General features: G+C 43.7%; 1 protein-coding gene across 1 annotated transcript in view; it reads left to right on the forward strand.

Annotated features, from left to right (window-relative positions):
- The window catches only part of TACR1 (tachykinin receptor 1), a 150,493-nt gene extending 132,805 nt beyond the window's left edge, over window positions 1-17,688 (forward strand). Inside the window, exons 3-5 of the mRNA XM_050754319.1 lie at window positions 10,411-10,561; window positions 12,718-12,914; window positions 14,423-17,688. Coding sequence (XP_050610276.1) covers window positions 10,411-10,561; window positions 12,718-12,914; window positions 14,423-14,714 — 640 coding nt within the window. The 3' untranslated portion in view covers window positions 14,715-17,688. The remainder of the gene's footprint in view (window positions 1-10,410; window positions 10,562-12,717; window positions 12,915-14,422) is intronic.
- The last annotated feature ends 1,096 nt before the right edge of the window (window positions 17,689-18,784 follow it).

Here is an 18,784-nt window from a genome sequence, read left to right on the forward strand (position 1 = left end):
CCTGCAGGAATGTCTTGCTGGCTGTGTCCTTTTGCAAGTCCCTCTTCCAACCATGGGGCTCAGGTGTACCCATGCTCTTTCTCGCCCCTCTTTCTGTCATGCTTAATATGGAATCTTTCTCCCTTTTTCTTGTTACCTGTACTCTTGATATTTTTTTCCCACAGAGATCAATTTAGCATTTTCACTCCCCCCTAAATTAGGATTCTGTCCTATTTTTTCCTATCCCAAAATACAGTAAGGTCCCCAGCCAACCCAAAGACCATCTAACTTGTTCTCTCGCAGCAATTCAAAGCCTGCAGAAGCTTTAGAATTCAAGTTTTGTTTGTTTTCTTAACATATCCACCCAGCTGAAATTTCAGGCAAGACTATCAGCCACTTGCCTCCTCAAATACCATTACTGCCCTCCCTCCTCTCCCTAAGCAGACTGGAGTGAGGAGGAGTGTGGGTGAGGGAGCTCAGCTTCTTCCTGCGTGAGTCTGTGTTTCAATACCTCTCGTGAGAGCATTCCCAGACTCTTGAGCCATTCCTGGCAACATACCCTTTTCAGAACATTTTTTTTTCTTTTGCCTAAGACTGCTGCCCAAGAAAGAATCTGTAATGGGGACATGAGATCCAAGGCAGACCAACAGCATTCACCACTACACTTCATCATGCATGTCATGCTGGGAGGGGCCAGTGGATTTACAACCTGATCTCTTCTGAGAAGCTGACAACCCGGCTGTGAATAACTGAGACCATTCTCTAACCTTCTTCATAAGAAACGTGCAGGTCTGAAGCTATTTTATTTTAAAAAACTAAGTAAAATTCAGGACATTCTAATGGTGCAGCCACTATTAAGGGTTCATTTGTTCAACGATTCAAGTCCTGTGTGATCTGAGTTCAGACCACAGTAATCCAGGTCAGTTTCTATCCCAGAAATAAGAGGAGATTTGTACTGCCATAGATAAAGGATGTATTACAAAGTCATAAAAATTGAGATGGTGCAGAGCTGACACCAGTAAGGAGGGATAGATGAAGGAAACAGAACAAAAACTCAGAAACAGGGCCAAGAATATAGCGAATGGTATGTGGTCCAAGTGCAAATTCAAATCATCAGGAAAAGGATAGAGTATCCAATAAGTGGTCCTGGGAAAAATGTAAACGACGTTGGAGAAAAAAATATTTGGAGTTTCTTCTCATAATACTCACCACAAAATAAATCCTTCATGGGCTGAATAGTTATAATGAAAATAAATAAATAAATAAATAAATAATATCAGTAAATGTTTTTGTGATTTTGGAATGGAGAAGGCCCTTCTAAGTACAATATGATAGACGCCATAAAGAGTTCTTTCCAAATTAGGAGAGACAATGTGAACACCCCAATATACAATTGGGTAAATTATACAAGCAGGCAGTTCACAAAAAAAGAAATGAAAATGATGAAAAAGCATAATTATTGACATGGTTTGGCTGTGTCCCCACCCAAATCTCATCTTGAATTCCCATGTGTTGTGAAAAGGACCCAGTGGGAGGTAATTGAATCACGGGAGCAGGTCTTTCCTATGCTGTTCTTGTGATGGTGAATAAGTCTCACAAGATCTGATTGTTTTAAAAAGAGGAGTTTCCCCGCACAAGTTTTTCTCTTGTCTGCCACCGTGTGAGACGTGCCTTTCACCTGCTGCCGTGATTTTGAGGCCTCCCCAGCCACATGGAACTGTAAGTCTAATAAAACTCTTTCTTTCGAAAATTACCCAGTCTCAGGTATGTCTTTATCTGCAGCATGAAAATGGACTAATACAATTATAAAATTTTAATTTACAATGAGTTAAGAATTAGAGGACCATGTGTGACCTATCATGTTGGCAAACACTATGATACTTGACAATGCCCAGTGCAGCTGTGCAAATGAAAGGGTAATCTCATAAACTGGTACAGATTGGCACATATTTTCTGGAAATTGACCATATATATCAAACCTTTTAAAAACCCTTTAACTTAGGTCTGGTGACTTTAATCTTGGGAAATAAAAATGGAAGCAACAACACATATTTGAATATGTTAATTAAAGTATCACTTAAATATTAGAATATTGTAAATAACTCAAATGTACCAAATAGAAGAAATAGAAGACTAGCTAAATAACTACAGTACCTCCATGCAATAGAACATTATCACAGCTATTAAAAATTTTGTTATAGAAATATTTATTGACATAAAAAGATGATTGTGACATAGCATTGTTTTTAAAGTAATCTAACAGTATGCTTATGTGTGTACAAATATGAGTGTGTGTAGGAAGATATAGGAAGGTATCAATCCATTTTCTCAGAATTTATTTCTAGGTGACATGATTAGAAAAACCTTGAAGTTTTTTTCAATGCCTGTCTGTATTTTCAAATCGACAATGAGTATATAGTACTTGTAGTGAGAAACCTATCTATTAAAGAATAAATAGGTAAGAAAAGCTCAGGCACTCTCATTCAAGCAGATGCTGGGCCAATTTCTACGGAGGATGCTGTCAGGAGGGCTTCTTGCTGGATGAGGGGGACAAGTATGGTGAGAATTCTAATGTTTTTTGAAACCCGAGATGATATTTTTCTATGAAGTATTTCCTTGGTGCCGATTTGGTGATGAAAATAGAGGAGCACCACATGGGCTCTGCCTATAAGGAACATTTAATCTAATCAAGCAGATGAAATAGTCATATATAAAAAGTAACCTGGAGAACAACACAACGAAATTCTGACTTGTGCAATTTGAGCAGAGACTGCAGTAAGAATTTGCTTCGTTCCCTGTCTTGTTCATTGGTAGGTGTCAGTGTGGCCTTCCCACTGAGGAGCTGCCCCAGGGGAATTGACTCCACCAGGAGGCAGCGGTGTTTGAGCATGGGGATCCTGTGACACCAGTTCTTCCATGAATTAAATATGTGCGCTTGAGCATCTACCTTGATGGCTCACCCCATCGCGAGACAGGGTGACTCTGGGACATTCCTGCCCAAGACTTGTGTCTGGATGCAGTTGATGGAGGCCTTGTCCTGGCCTGTCTCTGAAGAGCAGAAAGATGGGGCATGTACTCGGGTCTCTATAACCCAGGGTAGACATATCCCCTATCCTTTCAACCAGACACCCAGACAGCTTCCTTTGGCCCTTGGCCCCAATTAACGACTCCTCTCTCCCCTCCTTCCCATGGCCAAGTGTATTAAGAATGGAGTCTACACCCACTGCCTCCAGTTCCTCCCTTCCCACTTGACTCACCTGGTCCATCATCACTTTCTCTGATGATGCCACTAAAATTGAATCTGACCTGGGTCTCTGATGTCCAAAAATAGAGATCAAGTTCCCACCCTCACAAAGGCAGACTCTACCTGCCCCTGGAGTCTCTCTCCCCCTGCTCCTCCCTCTCCCCTCCAGCCTTTCCCCTGGTGTTGCCCCCACCCCCTAGATGTGAACCTCCTCTCTTCTCATAGCCATCTTGCATCCCCTTGTCTTCTTATGGTTTTTGGACACATGAGGACTCCCAAATCTAATATCAGCCCAAATCCAGATCCAGACATGTAACTGCTGGCCCTCAAGGTCAACATGTCCAAAAGACAATCTACCAACTCCCCCCGACAAGCCTGTTCCTCTTTCCTGGGTCCCCACACTAGTGACAGTCACCTTCACTCCCCAATTCACTCAGGCCAGAAATTCAGGTAAATTCTGCCATCCACAGCCAAGTCCACTAGCTCTTCCTGCAAGCCACAGTGCTTCCTGAATCTCTCCCCTCCTAACGTCCATCCGTCCTGCCACAGCCCTCACTTAGGCCAGCACCACTTCCTGCCGGGTCCACAGAGCACCCTAAAGGCTCACTGCCTCTGGGCTTTCCCACCTCCGTCCACTTGCTCCACTACTGCCAGAGCACAAGCATCTGACCGTGTTCATTCTCTGTTTAAAACCACTTCATGATTTTCCACCAACTTCAGAATAAATCACAACTCTCCAGGCTATCATAAAAGGCCCTTTGTGATTTGCTTCTGTCTTCCTTTCTAGCCAAGTCTTCTGGCACTTCCTCACACAGCCATGTCCTGTTCAGTTCAAATGGCATCTTAGTGCCCGCCTCATGCCAGGCTCCTTCCCCATGCCTTTGCACTTGCTCCCTCCCCTCCCGATAGTGCCCACCTCACCTGCCTACCTCCTACTTGTGTATCAGGGCTTAGCCATGCAATTCTCCTCCAGGAAGCTTCCTTGACCAGCTTGGTTGAATATCTCACCAGTGCATTATACACTTACACACATGCACAAAACACTGGACCATTGTATTTAGGTTTATTTTTAATTTTTACATTGTATCTATATTTGAAAAAGGCTCACTCACACCCCTACTCAATGTCTCCACTCCCCTTGAAGAGGTAACCACTGTCAACCACTTCCCATGGCACACTCTTTGGCACTACTCCCCTGCAGACTGTGAGCTCCAGAAGAAGAAAACAATTGGAACTCTCCTCAGTGTCCGCAGCCCCTAGCACAGGACCAGATATAGAATAGGTGCTGAATAAATCTTTGCTGAATTTATCGATTAACCAGTTGCAATTTTGCCTGCTTCCAAGAGAACTTTCAAAGATCTTTGGAATTTGGCTGTAACATCCAGATGTGAGTCAACCAAGAAATACATGAGTATTGCTTTCTTTTACTGTCAAGAAGCCACATTGACCTGCTATTTTTTTTCCAGGAAGTAAAAAGTCAAGAATCTAGCACCATGCTGTGAGAAGGAGAGAGAACATGAGGGACATTTGAGAAAGAGCAGGAGGAATGAGGCTGCTCAGCTAGTATCAAATGAGAGATGGCCTCAAAAGCCCTCAGTGCAAAGGGGGCTCTGGGGAACCACAAGTTCATGGTCACCTTGCGTTTGCAGGACCATCCCAGAAGGTTTGCAGATTCAGGTTTGCTTGTGATGTAGGATTAAGTGTGAAAGCTACATGACCACAGGTTATTCACTGGGTTTAAGGAGGAACTGCATCAGTCGCAGCTACCAGCATCAGAAGTCTCAATGCCAGTGATTCTCAGCCCCAGCTGCACAGGAGTATCACCTGGGGAGCTTCTAGATCTCTGGAGCCCAAAGCTGCACTGCAGGCCAATTAAATCAGAAGCTCTAGAGTGGGATCTACACATTGGAATTTTTCAAGGCTCCCCAGGCAATTCCAATGTGTAACCAAGACCAAGAGCTGTGTGCTTCCAATTGAACATACACAGGAATTACTGGGTAGTCTTGTTAAAATGCATATTCTGATTTTGTCCCTCGGGGTGGAGCCTGAGAGTCTGAATCTCTAATAAGCTTCCAAGGGTCACTGATGTAGCTCAGCTTTAGAAGTAGTGAGCAGCATGTCACAAGGGGTATTCAAGAAGATTCTGGATGATTATGTGGTATGGATATTGCAAAGAATGGTAATGCATTGGATCGGGGTTGGGATTCTATCAATGCTCTTTGACCTCTTTGTAACAGCTGAAATTTTCTACCCACCCACCCCTGAACAATATCATCCACAGAAAGTCAATATATAAACCCAGCAAAGCAGAGCTATCTCATTAGAATAAAGATGGAGAACCCAGAGCTGTGCCCTCTTGGCCGCCTTCTTCCCCTACCTTAAGGCACCCAGAGTCTCCACCAAGTACACTATGACAACACCTAGTTATTATTTAATAAACCTATCAACCTTGATTTCAAATCCTGAGGATTATTTCAGAAACTGAAACTATTCTTGCTTTCAACAATGATCCCAGCTAGTGGGACATAAGGAAACCTAGATTAGTGAGCACCAAGATATTACGGCATTAAGGACAAGGGAATCTGCAGGATTTGAGGCTACATGGTCTGCATTCGGGAAGCTTATCCTGTAAAATGTGTCAAGCCTCATTCACTGCTTACAGGGATGAACAAAGGCATGAAGTTGTTGCTTGAGCCTTCCTTCTGAAAGTTCCGTTGAGTCCATCAACAGGATTTAATGATCAAAATCGTTGTGCTGGGTTCTCTCATGTCTATGACAACCCAGCACATATCTCACCAGCTGGAGGCCAGCCAGTCTCTTCTGTTGCTGCCTCTTGCTGTTGCTGTTATGCTCACTTATAGTGTATCCTTAACCCCAGATCTCTTCTCCCAAGGCAGATATTTATTCTGAGAGCTGATAAAATCCTAACTGGCAGAAATCTAGGAAATAGCAGAATGAAAGCCAAAACAAACATGGAGCCAAACAAAATAAGATTGTGCTGGCTCATTGACCAGCTCTCTAAAATAATGATTTTGACAAATATACACATAAAATAGACGTATCTCCAGTTAATTACAAGATATGGTTAAAAATATATATATATATACTTTTCTAAAAAGACATCAAGGTAAAAAAAAAGTATTGAATTTTATATTTTCTAATAATGGAATTTCATTGATTTGACCTACATTCATTTATAATTTTTGATAAGTTGGACACTGTTTGGATTGACCATTTGTAATTTCTATGTAAATGGGGTTTATCTGAGCAATATTTAGAAGGATGTGTTTAACCTTTTATCTCATCCAAGAATCAAATCTGCCTTTTATTTTTCAGTGGGGATGTGGCACGGGGAGGGTGTAGTTGTCAAGTGCCTCGGGGGAGCAAAAGACTGCGAATCTGGAAACCTAGAATGCCAGCTTCGCTCAATTTTTCTTACATAATTTGTTACTAAATTTATTGTGATAAAATATGTATAACAAAATTTGCCATTTTATAGTGTACAATTCAGTGACATTAAGTAAATTCACGAGGTTGTACAACCATCACTACTATCCATTTCCAGAGCTACTTCTTTATTTCAACCTTTCTGTAACAGCTGAAATGTTCTATCCACCCACCCCTAAACAAAATCATCCCCATCTTTGTCTCAAACAGATTCTGTACCCATTAGACAATGGCTCCCACCTGCTCCCTCCAACTCCCGGTAAACCTCTCATCTACTTTCTGTCTCCATGAGTTTGCCTATGCTGTATAGATCATATAAATGGAACCTGGCAATGCTTTTCCTTTTGTCTGGCTTATTCAGTTAGCAGAATGTTTGCAGGCTTCATCCATGCTGTCACACATGTCATCACGTCCTTCTTTTTTAAGGTTGAATGATATTCTATTGCATATAGAAGCCACGTTTTGTTTGTCCATTCATCTATTGGTAGGCATTTGGGTTGCTTCCACCTTTTAGCTGTAGTGAATGGTGTTGTGTGCAGATTCAAATAATGTCTGTGTGAGTCCTGGCTTTCAATTTTTGGTGTCTATACCTAAAAATAGAATTGCTGGATCCTATTTCTATGCTGTATTTAATTATCCCTATAGGAACATGGAAAAACCAATGTTCCTGACTGTAACACCTTTTAGCTGAAATTAAGCCCATATTTTTTTGTTGTTTTCAAATAAATAACAATTACTGTTGCTTCTTTAAAAAGGGAAGGATTTTTAAAAGACTGATATTTATCTTTGCATGTTCATAATGATCTGATCTGTGATTTCACAAAGGGAAAGAGCAGATTGTATTTTGTATTCAGGTATGGTGCGGCCAACAGATCAGGACGTGGTTGCCACTGAAAGACACTTTATTACTCACAGTTCCCAAGCTAAAGGGCCATGGCCCCACACCAAGCCAAGCCACACAGGAAAGCCTTTATTGGGGTTTTCTCAGGGAGGAGCAGGCAAGGCCAGGTAAACAGGTTTAAGATTGGCTGGTTTGAATGACTTCAGCAGCCTCCACGGTGTAGGAGCTGCCCCTAGTTGTCTGATGCCTGCCTTTGGGTGATTAGGGCAGGAAAATAGTGTCCTACCTTGTAAGAGCCCAAGAAAGCAAGCAAGTGGAAGTATGGGCTGTGTTTCGGTTAGTTTGCATATGAAAGGCATCCAAGTGGAAAGTTGTTTGTTTTCTCAAAGAATTAGCTCTGAAAGAGTCAGTCCCTCCCTGAGCTGCAGGGACCCAGATGCCAAAGCCTCAGATACAGAACCAGAAAACACAGTTAATACACACTTTAATAAAATCATTAAATCACAGACAACAATGGAGTCCCAATAGGCTTGCATACCTAGGGTCTGAAAGAGTTCTCAGTGCTAGCTGTCTATTAGAATAACTTGGGGACAGTTTCTAAAATGTAATTTCCTGCTCCCACCCGCAAGCCAATTGAATAAATACCTTTGGGCACTGATCATTTTTAAAGTTTTCCTGGTGATTTCTTGTGCATTTGGGGTTGAGAACCCTTGGCCTAAGACAATGTTTCTCAAAGTCTGAATCATAAACAGCAACATCAGCATCTTTTGAGAACTTGTTAGAAATGCACATTCTCAGGCCCACCCCAGCCCTGCTGAGTCAGAAACTGTGGATGGGACCCAGCCCTGTGGGATTGTAGAAGCCCTCCAGGTGATTCTGAAGCCCACTCGAGTTTGAGGGCCACTGGTCCAGGGTAAGGAGCATCAGCGAGTTGACCAGAGTGTCCTCCCATCACACTCCGACCCAATCTCGCTCAGTGCCCTGCAGCAATGTCTCGGCAAAGCTCAGCTGACATGTTTTGGTCACAAACGATTAGTCTGCATGAGGCAGGGCTATTCTTTCAGGTAGGAGAAGTCAGTGCAATTTGGAGGTTTTCAGGTTCTCCCTACCCCTGTAGTCTCCAAACATTTTGCTTCCAAGCAATGCCATTACAGCAACCAGGAGGGACTGAGATCAGCTAGGAAACACAATATGTAATCCCTGCCATGGTGGCTGGAGAGCCCTGAGGCTCCCACAGGAGGTAACAATTCAGAGGGCTTTGAAAGCCAGGTGAGACTGGAGCAGCCTGTCTGCACAGAACACATGCACTCACCCCTGTTTGGTGCAATCTGTGATTTGTCACTTAAGCACTCTTCGAGTATCTTCAAATGCAAATTTGATATGCAGAGGGACTGAATAAGTAGCAAAAACTATGGGGCTTTACAAAAAAGCAAACAGAGTATCTACAAAGGAGAAATTGAGTGAATAAGTGGGTGTTCCTCATTGGAAGAAAATCATTGCATAAAATAAGCATGAATGGTGAACAGAGAGGAAGAAAAAAATCATTGGGTGACTTTTCTCCATTGACAAGAAGCTGGTTTTCTGACATCACAGACCTGAATTCTAATCTCAACTTCTCCCTTTACCAGCTGTGAATTTGAGAAAATTAATTAAATTCTAAATTTGGTTTCCTCGTCTACAAAATGGGATTGATAGTACCTACCCAATCATTTGCTTAAGGATTAAATAAGATAATGCTAGTAAAATGCTTGGCTTTGTGCTTTTTATCAACACTCAAATTTAACTACCATTTCTGCTATTAATACTATCATTAGCATTGTTATTTGCACAGTGACCTAGAGTAAAGTGCCCCCAAATATTAGCTGTTCTTCCTAGTATTATTATTATTATTAGGAATTCTGAGTATCTCCATTGTACTCATATCTAAGAAAAGGGCTGTAACTAACCAGACAACCCAAGGACCCCCAACCCCTGAGAAAAAATACATTTTCCCAAAATTCAAAAACCTAATTTAAGTCTTCTGCTTAAAAGAAGCCTTCCCTTTAACAGAAAAGGATAAATTGTGCTGCCGTAACAAACCTCAACATCTCAGAGGCTTAACACCACAAAGGTTTATTTCTTGCTCATGTCCCAGTCAAATGTGAGTCAGTTGGCATCTGTCTTCCGAGGGGTAATTCAGGGACCCAGGCAGCTTCTATGTGAAGATATATTCTTAAAGCCTAGGCTTAGAAATGGCTTATGCTATGTGGCTTTCACCCACCCACTAATCCTAGTTCTAGGATTAGTCTTATCTCTCTCATTCAAGCTAATTATTCTGATACAGATAAATCCACTTATCACATAGCATGAATTGGGCCTTATCAGCCATCATGGTAGTTCTCAACTGAATGTACTAGTTGGTGTACAACGCTGTACTAAATTGAGCATAAGTGTAGTCTGGCAGGCATGAATTGAGTGGTATAATTACCTCCTTCATTTAGAGACTGTAGTTCTATTAGTGTAGCCTGAGTTTGCATTTTTTGCGGGGGAAGCGAATGCTATTGAACTGATCATCAACTGAAATTGCCATGAGTATACAACAGATTCAGTGCCCTGTCATCAATGTTTTCTTTTTTTTTTTTTCAATCTGAGCAGGAGTATTCATTATGGAAAAAGTTCACAAGAAAAACATAAATTGAAAAGATTTGTTTTCTGTAGTGTATTCATTAGTATCACCTCTCCACCCTATGCAGGTGACAAGTCTCCCTGGAGTGTGCTTTATAGCCCAAGCTCATTAATGGCAAATGCTGAGAAAGGTAGCTGCCAAGCCTTGACTGCCCCTGCAATAACAATAACAAACAAACAAAAAACTGAAACAATAAGTATCTTATACTGACCTTTCTTGTTTACCTTGCTGTAGGTACCACATCTGCGTAACTGTGCTGATCTACTTCCTCCCGCTGCTGGTGATTGGCTATGCATACACCGTAGTGGGAATCACACTATGGGCCAGTGAGATCCCCGGGGACTCCTCTGACCGCTACCACGAGCAAGTCTCTGCCAAGCGCAAGGTGAGCAGGGGGCAGGCAGAACCAACCCACCCTGGCACAGACAACAGGCTGTCGAGAAGGGACGGTACACTTGTGAGCCCCAGAGGCAGCAAGCACAAGATATCCCTAGGTCTGAGGAACAACAGAGAGGAGAGGAATCTTTCTTCAGTGTCTTTGGAACCCAAATCTGGCTGGACAGGCATGAGCCACCTCGCTTGCTCTTTAAGAGTAATTGCAACCTGTTGATCCATTAAAACACACACACTTAAATAAAAAATCAGCGAAGAGTGATTTGGTCCTCTTTTTATTATTTATTTAAAGTTTGACAAGATAATACATTCATGTGGTTCAAACATCAAAAAGCATTCAAAGGAACAAAATTATAGTGATGAAGAATGGATCGGGTTGCCAGAAGTCAGTGTTTGGGGGGGCTTGGAAGGAGTAGCCTACAAAGCAAGAGCATGAGTGAGTTTCTTTGCAGTGATGGAGCAGCTCTGTATCCTGACTGTGCTTGTGTTTTCATCTATACTTGTGATGAAATTTCATAAATCTATACACCAAAAAAAGAGTGCATGTAAAAACTGGCAAAACCCAAATACAGTCAGTAGTTTGATGAATGATCAGTGTCCTGGTTTTGATAATGTGGGATGGTTATGTAAGATGATATCATTGCAGGAGGCTAGTTGAAGAGTACCTGGAATTGCTTTGCACTATTTTTGCAACTTCTTGAGGGCCTTCAATTAGTTCAAAATGAAATATTTAAAAAAATTTAATTCTTATCATGGGAAGCCTCTCTCCCTTCTAGATCTGCCATCTACCCAGGCCCCAAGCTTGCACACACACACGCACACATGGACACACACAGATATGCATACAATGGTAACCATTGTTATTTGTTTCTTAACTCTTCTAGATATTGGCATTTATAAGCAAGTAAATATATATTATTTTCTCTTCTTTTTTACACAAATAGTAAATACATGCTGTTCTCACTTGTTTCACTCAAAATTGACAAGATCTTTGAAAATCAGTATATAAAGAGCTTTCTCATTCCTTTTTTTATTCTTTGGTACTTCTTTGCATAGTATTCTCTGTTGGTACTTCTCTGCATAGCATTATATGAATGCTGTAGAGTTCTTTGCTAAAGATGTCTTGGGAAGGGGTTACATCGCCTGGTGTATTAGTCCATTTGGGCTACTATAACAAAATGCCTTTGACTGGGAGCTTAAAAACAATAGAAATTGATTTCTCATAGCTCTAGTGGCTGGAAGGCCCAAGATCAAAGCACAGATAGATTTGGTATTTCAGGAGGACCTGTTTCCTGGTTCATGGATGGCACTTTCTATGTCCTCAGATGGTAGAAGGGGAGAGGGGTCTCTCTCAGTCCTATTTTATAATGGCACTAATTTAATTGATGAGGGCTCTGACTTGAAGACCTAATTGGTTCCCAAAGGCCACCTGCTAATGCCATTACCTTAGGGGTTAGGATTTCAACATATAAATTTGAAGCGACACAAACATTCAGATCATAGTATCCAGTATTCACAAAACCTTCTTTTAAATCGCTTTTAAACATCTGGCACTCCCTGACTGCAGCTAGTCAAATCTTTTCCCTTCCCCTTCCCTCCCGCTCAGTCTCCAAACCAAGCAGCTTGCCCTAGCTCACTATGTCTCCCCTTGTCCCACCCCTTCTGCTGTGCCCGCCCACCCAGCCTGCTGCCCCAGGCCTTTCCCTCCTGAACAACCTTTCACGTTTGCTCATTAATTTGTCTCCCTGGGTTCCTCCAGTCATGAAGAATAATGTAACACAGTAGTCCCCAAATGTGAGCATGCATCAGAAGCATCTGAAAGGTTTGTCACACCCAGAATTTGGGTTCCTATCCCCAGAGTTTCTGATTCAGTAAGTCTGAAATAGGGTCCAAGTATTTGCATTTCTAACAAGTTCCCAGGGGATGGTGATGATACTGGTTCTGGGACCACACTTCGAGAACAGCTGACATAACCAAAGTCCTGTAGCACCATGTAGTAAGGATCCTTTCTCCTCCTTGAAGGGGCTTCTTTTAAATACTTCCCACTTTATCCCATACTGTGCACAGTGAGGACATGGGAGGAAAAAGGAAGTAGCCATGAGAGAGGGGGATGTGCTGGTGGTCTCACCTGTCTCACCCTCTTGCCAGGTGGTCAAAATGATGATCGTCGTGGTGTGCACCTTCGCCATCTGCTGGCTGCCCTTCCACATCTTCTTCCTCCTGCCCTACATCAACCCGGATCTCTACCTGAAGAAGTTTATCCAGCAGGTCTACCTGGCCATCATGTGGTTGGCCATGAGCTCCACTATGTACAACCCCATCATCTACTGCTGCCTCAATGACAGGTAAGGACCCCAACCCCATGAGCTCTCCAGGGGCCACAAGACCATCTACCTCATCCTAAATGAGTAAACCCAGCTGTGAGACAAGAGGGACAAGCGGGGACTGCAGCTAACTTGTCATCACACAACTCAGCCTGGCTGATTATCACCATCCAGGAATGGGAGCCCAGAGTGGATTGATTTTCTTTTTTTCTTTTCCAAGGGGAACCAGAAATCCATATTATTGTCCAAACTCTTCTGATTTATAGATACTGGCAACTAGTGGGGGAATTAAAAACTTCTGTGGTTAATGCATTGTAAGGCAGGTCTGCAAGCTGGATCCAGGCTCCAGGCCGTGGCGTGTGAGTTTGTTCACTCTGCTCTGTGGATCCAGTACACAGTGGGCTATGCATGCAGAAAGAATTCCATCCCCGCACAGAGCACATTTGCCTTCTCTGATCTCTCACTGTCCTCTTCCCATTTCATCTTATGATCTGAGCAGCTTTACCCACTTTCTTCCAGCAGTTCCAGCAGGACAAGGTAAGGCAAAAAGGAGTTGTGACCCCAGAGGCCTGATTCCTGCCCTCACTTAGTCAAATGGGTTGGGGAGAGCCATCCTGCAGCAGAAGCCAACGTCAGAGAAGTAACAGAAGGCAGAGCCCTTCAGGAATGGTGGTCAGCAGTAGGGAATTCACCATGGGGTGCAGAGGGCTCCCAAAAGCAGTCTGGGACACACAATGGCTGCAGCACAGTCTGTCATTCAGAGCACCACCAGCCTCCGGGTGGGGAAGGAGGTGGGAGAGGAAGGAGAAGAATAAAATGCTTGTTACCATCTTTATATCCATCAGTCCTCAGCCTGTAAGGTGCCTTCTGTGAATCAGACACTCGGGTACTAGGAATTTGGGGAAGACCTTCTCTTCAACTTGTCCAAAGGGTCTCTGTTAGTCTAACTCACACATTCACCCTTATTTCTAAAAGTTTCATGACCCGCCTGCACTTTTTTTTAGGTTAAATCTAGCAGCATACCTTTAAGTAAAGGTTAATTCTTCCTATTTAACAACCGGAGAAACTGAGGCACACTGAAGGAACATGATGGCGGAGAGTCCTCCTTCAGTCAATGGGCTACTCGAGGGGAAGGACTGAATCTTGATATGTGTTTTTACCACCCAGTAACTAGCACAGCGCTGTGCACATAGTAAACACTTAGTGAATGTGTTTTGTTGATGTAGAATTGACCCAAAGTCTGCTGACCCCATGTGGGGGGAGACAGCATAGTTCAGGGCCACCCCAGTAAAGACATATTTCACATAAAGATTGTTCCAGTGACGGATTTTTTTCTAGTCTTGGATTTGACCTTGTTGACTGACCTTTAAGCCTTTTTGGCCTCAGCATCTCCAGCTGTGAGTTAATTTTAAAAACAATAACAGAATCATGCTTGGGTATGTCCATGTGTTAACAAGCTGATGCAATGGTAGGCAGCCCTCTGAGCAGGCCATCCCAAAGGGTCACCTCTTCATCTGCTCACTCTCCAGGTTCCGTCTGGGCTTCAAGCATGCCTTCCGGTGCTGCCCCTTCATCAGCGCCGGCGACTATGAGGGGCTGGAAATGAAATCCACCCGCTATCTCCAGACCCAGGGCAGTGTTTACAAAGTCAGCCGCCTGGAGACCACCATCTCCACAGTGGTGGGGGCCCATGAGGAGGAGCCAGAGGATGGCCCCAAGGCCACACCTTCATCCCTGGACCTGACCTCCAACTGCTCTTCACGAAGCGACTCCAAAACCATGACAGAGAGCTTCAGCTTCTCCTCCAATGTGGTCTCCTAGGTCACAGGGCCTTTGGCAGGTGCAGCCCCCCACTGCCTTTGTCCTGCCTCCCTTCATGCATGGAAATGCCCTTCATCTGGAACCATTAGAAACACCCTCACATTGGGGCTTGCAAAAAGGGTCAGTATGGCTTAGGGAAAACGTTTCATCCTCAAGTCAAAAAAAATCTCAATTCTTCCCTATCTTTGCCACCTTCATGCTATGTGACTCAAACCAAGTCATTGAACTCTGCTGAGCCTGTAAAATAAAAGGTTGGACCAGCTTTTCCCAAAAGCCCATTCATTCTATGATTCTGGAAGTGACTTTGGCTGCATGCGAGTGCTCATTTCAGGATGAATTCTGCAGCACAGCTGCAGACCCGGAAGACTCATTTTCCCGGAGCCCCGTGTTACTTCAATAAAGTTATTTCACATTAGCCTCCTGCAGCTGGAGGCTCCCATCACCCCAGCCTACACTTGACAGGATGAACAAAAGAAAGCGCCACATAACATCTAAATGAAAAACTTAGCCCTTTCTTCAAAGCATCTGTGAAAAGAAACATATGTATTCCCCTTTTTGGCATCTCAGTATTTCAGTGCATTTACACATCATGAGATTAAGAACCTCGAGCTTCCACATTATGTCCCCAGTGACTGTCCTGAGCAGCCGACGCAAGCAGAATATGTCCACTGATACCTGCTAATGTCTCTTAGAGACCAGGAGTTGGTAGACTTGCACTGCATTTAATGTGTGGATGACCCTCTTTTCCTACTTATAAACAAGGAGGCTGAGTTAGATAATCTAAGTGTTCCTTTGAATCTTAACATCATATGGTTCAAGGTTGTATGGGGGTTTTTTTGTTTGTTCTATAAAAAAAAAAAGAATAAAAGAATAGAAGCAGTGAGTTTCATAAATAATACCCAGTTCCTGGAGATGTAGCAACTGCTAAGGCCATCTGTAACTATCCATCTCAGACATTCTCCGATTTGTCTTAAAATCCTGAGTACATTCCTTCTCCTGGAAAGTTTTGGCTTTTGACAGAGCAGAGGACTTCATGCCAAAGCCTACATCCATCCGGTTTTAGCAGGTTGAATTTCACAGCTGCAGAACACTGTCAGAGAAGACAAACATGGGCTTCCTGCTTTGACCTTTTGGGTATTTTAGGGTGGGGGCCCTAACCTTGATTCTTAATTTTACACTCGCATCGTGCTCATATGTGCGACAAGCAAGAAGGCTGCACTTTGCAGCTGCACTTCTGGGAAGAGAGCATCTTGCATTTTCCCTTCAGACTCTCTGAATGTCTCCTCCCTGCCCCATGGCTTTGCCAGCTTCCTGTCTCTACAAGATAGAATGACTCATCAACCCTAAAGGACAGTCAGTCTTCCAAGAGCCATGAACTGAATGCTTTGAATCCTAATTCGGATTTAGAGTTTCCAGAAGATGAGCACGCAGTTTTCTTTTTCTGTCTCCCAGATCTGTGTTTTGTCCAGATTTGGCTGGAAGCAGAAGCTTCGTGTAACATCCATGAATGTCCTCCTGGTAGTTTACATAATGGGTGCACATGTGCCACATCCATACCATTAAGGGGAGAACAATGCACTGTTTACAGCCTTTGCCAGTCCTATTGGCTCTAATTCTACCAGGGTATCCGCAGGCCTGGGGGAAGAAGCAATAGTATAAGCCAGAAAACCTCGAGAACCACATTCTCCAAAGCAGCATAGGAAGTATTAAATAAACTAAGTGAAGCCAGATCATTGCAGATATATAAATGGAAGACAAAATTTAGCAGCAACAAAAGTTAGTGCCCTAAGCATTAGTCATACTTCCAAGAGACCCTTGCTGTGTATGGATTACTCACTTTGGAAGGATGTAAACAGCTAACATGATTATGAGAAGTACCTAAGAAGACGGTGTCAAGAAGCTGGGGACATCCCATCTATGGAAGAGAAGGTTGGAGTTGAGCTCAATGAGGATTAACTGAGCGCCTGCTCTGGACTTTGCCCTGAGCTGGGGACACACAGCCCCTGCAGCTCTTGAGGAGCCCACCTTATTGGCCATCACTAACTAACTCACCAGTCCTAGTGAGTCCAAGGTGCCCAGCAGTCGTGGAGGCATCTGAGAGGACAGATTCTCCACAGTGTTCTAAAAACCCACGCTCAACATGGGCAGTCAAGCCAAAGACTGGGATCTTTGGAGAGCCTCTGGAATGAGAGTTCTCTGGGGTACTTACAAAGGGAGCTGTCAGTCATTCCAGGGGACCTAAAGGAATAAGGTTGAACAGCATCATCTCTGTGCATAGTAAAAGGGAATGTTGCATGGTCCTGGGCAGTTTCCAATATGGCAAAGCATCTGCTTGGAGAGTGCCAGCAAGCCTTCCTCTGACCCAGTCTCCAATGTCCACTAACACAAAAATGTCATCATCTCCCACATGTGAGAAGCACCGTGATTTGTACTGTGCATGGGTCACATTCTTATTCTAGAAATGCGTCACCCTGTGTTTATCTAAGTGTGTTTCCTTGGTGTAATGTCCAGTAGTAATAGAATATGAAATATCAAGGGACCATCTTTGTTATGTGACTTTCAAAATGTGAGATCTCGTTGCTGACACTGTGATATTTGTATTGTGCCGATCTCTTCCTCCTCCTCCTCCTCCTCCTCCTCCTCCTCCTCCTCCTCATGCTTTCTCAGGGAGGAGCCCTGATGTATGTCCTGAACTCACAGTTCCTAGACCACACTAATTGAGGAGGGGAGTGGGGAGCCTTTATGAGAGGAGCTAGAGAACAAGAGTCCTTCCCCTCCTTATGCCCCAGGAGAATACTAAGAGATAAGGACAGAGTGGAATCCTGGGGAAAGGGGACTCAGGAGCTGACCTCACTGGCCTAATTTGTGGGGAGAAGAGTATAAGTGGAGAAGGGCCATTCCTGAGGTTTCCACATTTTCAAGCCTGGGCTCCTGGAAAGAATATCTACACAGAAGTAAAGTATGTGTTTCACTCTCTCACGCCTCTGTCTCTTCTCTAGGGGTCCTAAACATCCTATAGGACACTAAATGGGATGGTACTAGGAACCCTAATAACTTGCGTAGCTAGAAGGATGGAATCAATGTTCAGCAACCTCTTACCTCTGTGATGAAATGGGTTGGGAAGACGTGGGAACTGTTCTCAGGTTGAGATCTGGGAAGGGAGGTGGGATTATGTGAAATGACAGTGATGTTGCCTATGAAGAGAGCTGTGTCAGGATGCAGACACGACAATCGAGTTATAAGCACAAGAGTTTTCATAGGACAGGAGGTTGGGGGAAATAACATCTGAGAAAGACAACGGGGAAAGAAAGCAGAAGTACTCAGAGACAGCCTTCAGACCACCATGCCAATCTGACACCTGGGAAAAAAGGGGTGGTTAGGAAGAGCCTTAGACTGTAGTGCAGCTCCCAGCCCAACATGTGCAAAGATTGCCCAGAGAGACACTGCATGTTAGCAGAAATGGCTAAGCCTGATGACCTGCCGTGCTCAGCCACTGGCTGGGGCTCTCTGGGGAAAGTGCTCTGTGTTTGAACACCATGGTGGATGCCGAAGCCCTGCAGCTGGAGGCTGTCAGCCAACTGCCCTGCCATTCTTCCTCAAAGAGGGATCTGAGCCATGTACCTCCACGACTGCCACCCAAGCTTTGATCCAGCCCCCTGTGTTTGAAAACACATGTCAGGAAACCTGTGGCAGGCTTTGAAACATCAGTGATAATCCCTGTGAGCCCTGGCAATCTGCCTCGTACACCTTGGATTGCCTGTCCCCTGTGCCACCTCACCCCCAGCAGCTCCATCAAAAGAACAATAAGCAGCTGGTAACAGACTTGTAGTGGCAACAACTGCAAAGGCACTGAAAGAGGGAGTTTTGAGAACATAGACTATCCAACACAGTTAGTATCAGAAACAAGTAATACAGATGTTTTATTTAAATTGAGGCATCTTCAATGGGAGTACGTGGATAAGCTTTAAGGAATCTGCAAGTCCCCTCCAAGTTCCCCACAAATCATATGTAAAACATTGTGTGTGTTTAATAAGAGGTGCAATTAAAGCTGAATCTTCTCAAAAGAAATC

This window comes from Macaca thibetana, chromosome 13 (genome assembly GCF_024542745.1).
Source record: "Macaca thibetana thibetana isolate TM-01 chromosome 13, ASM2454274v1, whole genome shotgun sequence".
NCBI lineage: Eukaryota > Metazoa > Chordata > Mammalia > Primates > Cercopithecidae > Macaca > Macaca thibetana.